The sequence below is a fragment of the Cynara cardunculus genome (genome assembly GCF_001531365.2).
Source record: "Cynara cardunculus var. scolymus isolate 2C chromosome LG 3, CcrdV1, whole genome shotgun sequence".
Classification (NCBI taxonomy): Eukaryota; Viridiplantae; Streptophyta; class Magnoliopsida; order Asterales; family Asteraceae; genus Cynara; species Cynara cardunculus.
This window is the reverse complement of record NC_037530.1, coordinates 28,706,582-28,709,107: the sequence shown is the minus strand read 5'-3', so window position 1 is coordinate 28,709,107 and position 2,526 is coordinate 28,706,582. Positions and strand designations below refer to the sequence as shown.

General features: G+C 39.9%; 1 protein-coding gene across 1 annotated transcript; it reads right to left on the bottom strand.

The window, feature by feature from the left end:
- Positions 1 to 454: 454 nt before the first annotated feature.
- On the bottom strand, positions 455 to 2,244 carry LOC112510314 (cytochrome P450 CYP82D47-like). The gene is made up of 2 exons (XM_025115682.1): positions 1,288 to 2,244; positions 455 to 1,098 (listed from the first exon to the last, which is right to left on the bottom strand). Exons 1-2 carry the CDS (start codon positions 2,242 to 2,244, stop codon positions 466 to 468), a joined length of 1,590 nt encoding a protein of 529 aa, XP_024971450.1. The 3' UTR covers positions 455 to 465.
- Positions 2,245 to 2,526: the final 282 nt, after the last annotated feature.

Genomic DNA, 2,526 nt, shown 5'->3' with positions numbered 1-2,526 from the left:
TGATTTATTTGGTTGATTTTTGTTATATTTTCTAATATCCTGGCGCATCCCTCAAAGTTTAACGGGTGCATTTGTCATACTTCAACAGAAATCTTAGTTGCAAAAATAAGTTGAGCGGTTGCACGGGAGCCTATTCGGACATATATACATATGTCCGGCCGTGATCATGCGCTGAAATTAAAAATGTAACCTTTCCCAACAAGTGATGAAAAATAATTTGATCGATAGAACTTTGATCAACAAAAATAATTAACTAGGGATTGTACAAAGAACGAGTAAAATACGCACACAATGCTTGTATTTCACTAAATCAAAAGAGGATTATTAGATTGTTCACTCGAATTACCAAGAATTATCACACTAATACAAATTGATCTTATTCCGCCTTGGTTGTCCAAATTGCATCACTTTTTAGGTTCATAGTGGCTTTAATTATAGCGAATGGTGGGTGGTGTAGATGATCCATCAAGAACCAACACAGTACATATCAAATGATAAACGAGGGGACAGAAGGACCTCAAGCGGTGTTGCTTTGCTGTTGGTCAATCCTGAGGTTTCAGTCATATCAATGGGTTCCTTTGATGGCCTCTTTAGCACAAACTGTTGTATCAAACTAGCTAGTGTTAAACGCAAAGCCTGGAGTGAAAAGAAAATGCCAGGGCACATTCTTCTACCACTACCAAACGGAAGCAATTCAAAATGTTTTCCCTTGACATCAATATCCTTGTGACTTGCCAAGAACCTTTCGGGTCGGACTTCCGAGGGATCTGACCAGATGTTTGGATCACGATGAAGTTTCCAAAGATTTACCAACAGACGAGTGCCTTTTGGGATGTTGTAGCCACCCACAACGCAGTCCTCCATGGACTCATGGGGAACCGAGAGAGGTCCAGCTGGGTACAGACGCAATGTTTCTTTGATGATGGCATCAAGGTAGACCAAGTTCTTCAGGTCTGACTCCTCCACTAGTCTGTCCCTTCCAACATGCTCGTCAATTTCATCATGGGCAATCTTCAATGCCTTTGGGTTGTTCAGCAGCAATGATAGAGCCCATGTCAAAGTCAAAGATGTCGTGTCCAAGCCTGCTACAAGAAGTTGCTGTGAAAAGAAATTTACACCAAAATCACTTGGATTAGGTTATTGAAAAGTATACCAGAAAATACTGTAAACCAAGATAGATTTTCCAAACAAGTTAAGTTGGTTCTGAGTTCAATGGAACATTAATATGTCTATAACTTGTAAGATATGTAGAACCACCAATTTAGGATATGACAGAATTTAACTTACTTGACATGTGGCTTTGATAACTGTATCTTGGTCAAAACCATGGAAATCCTCTTCAGAAGCACCTTCAAGAATGGAAATAAGCACAGACATGAAAACTTGGCTGCCTTCACGTTGCTGTTCAGACTCTCTTTCTATTTTGTGCTCCTTTAACCATCCATCAAAGATGTTGTCGAAATCTTTCGCCGTCTTCTTCATAGCTTTGATGTATCCACCCACATCCAACCACTTGAGATACGGGATAAAATCAGACACCACAAATGCCCCAACCAAGTCATAGAATTTCTTAACCACCAACTGAAATCGAACCCCTTCATCATCGTTTGGCAAAAACCTCTTTCCTGAAAGAATCCTAACCATAATGTTCACCATCAAGTTGCCAAACCATTGGCTCATCTCCACCTTTACCTCATCTGCATTTTCACTCTCTTTGTTCTCGACCCAAACATCATATATGTCTTTGATGGACGTTCTAACTTCTGAAACTCGAATACGTCCAAGCATCTCAACTCGTTGTTGAGAAAGAACCTCGAGCATGATTATCTTGCGCACTTGTCGCCAATAATCCCCATACAAAGCGAACCCGAACGTGGCATAGTTGTAGGCCATGAGTTTTATTGCCTCTGATTTTGGTCGACTTGCAAAAGCCTTGTCGTTTGTGGTAAAACAATCCTTGGCCATCTTCCAGTCACTCACCACCAGAGCTTGGTGAATACCAAGCCTGATGGTGAAGATAGGGCCATGTTCATCGGCCATATCACCTAAAACGAAGTGAGGTAGGTGAGATCCACCTAGAAGATGCAGGTGTCCGATTATGGGCCATGCACCCTTTGCTTGAGGTGGTTCAATTTTCTTCCCTCTCTTTGCCCACGTCCCCTTGACGACATGGATCAAGGAAGCTACTATAGTAATGGTAAATGTAATTGCTACAATTGTTGGGAACCAGAGATGGAACTCCATGACTTCTTTATTCAAAAAGAAACTGTGGTAGATGATATAAATACTTCTTTAATTATTGTTTTTCAGATTATTTTTATTTTATTCTTATAATATGGAAGTACTTTTAAATTTCTTTTGGGTGGCAGAAATGAATCCTCTCGTCCATTTGTGAAACCAAAATCAGCACATGGGAAAGAGTACTGTGTGGTTGTAGTTATTATTGTTATTTTATTTCGTTCTTTATTACCAACTATTAACACTACAATAAAGTTGGGTTTATAGTTTAACTCCAATCTCTAAGCG

What these genes read in the sequence shown, in the direction of transcription:
- LOC112510314 (XM_025115682.1), bottom strand. Translation starts at nt 2,244, where the DNA reads ATGGAGTTCCATCTCTGGTTCCCAACAATTGTAGCAATTACATTTACC. An exon ending in TTATCAAAGCCACATGTCAA is followed by an intron (nt 1,099 to 1,287) that starts GTAAGTTAAATT and finishes TTCTTTTCACAG; the next exon opens with CAACTTCTTGTAGCAGGCTT.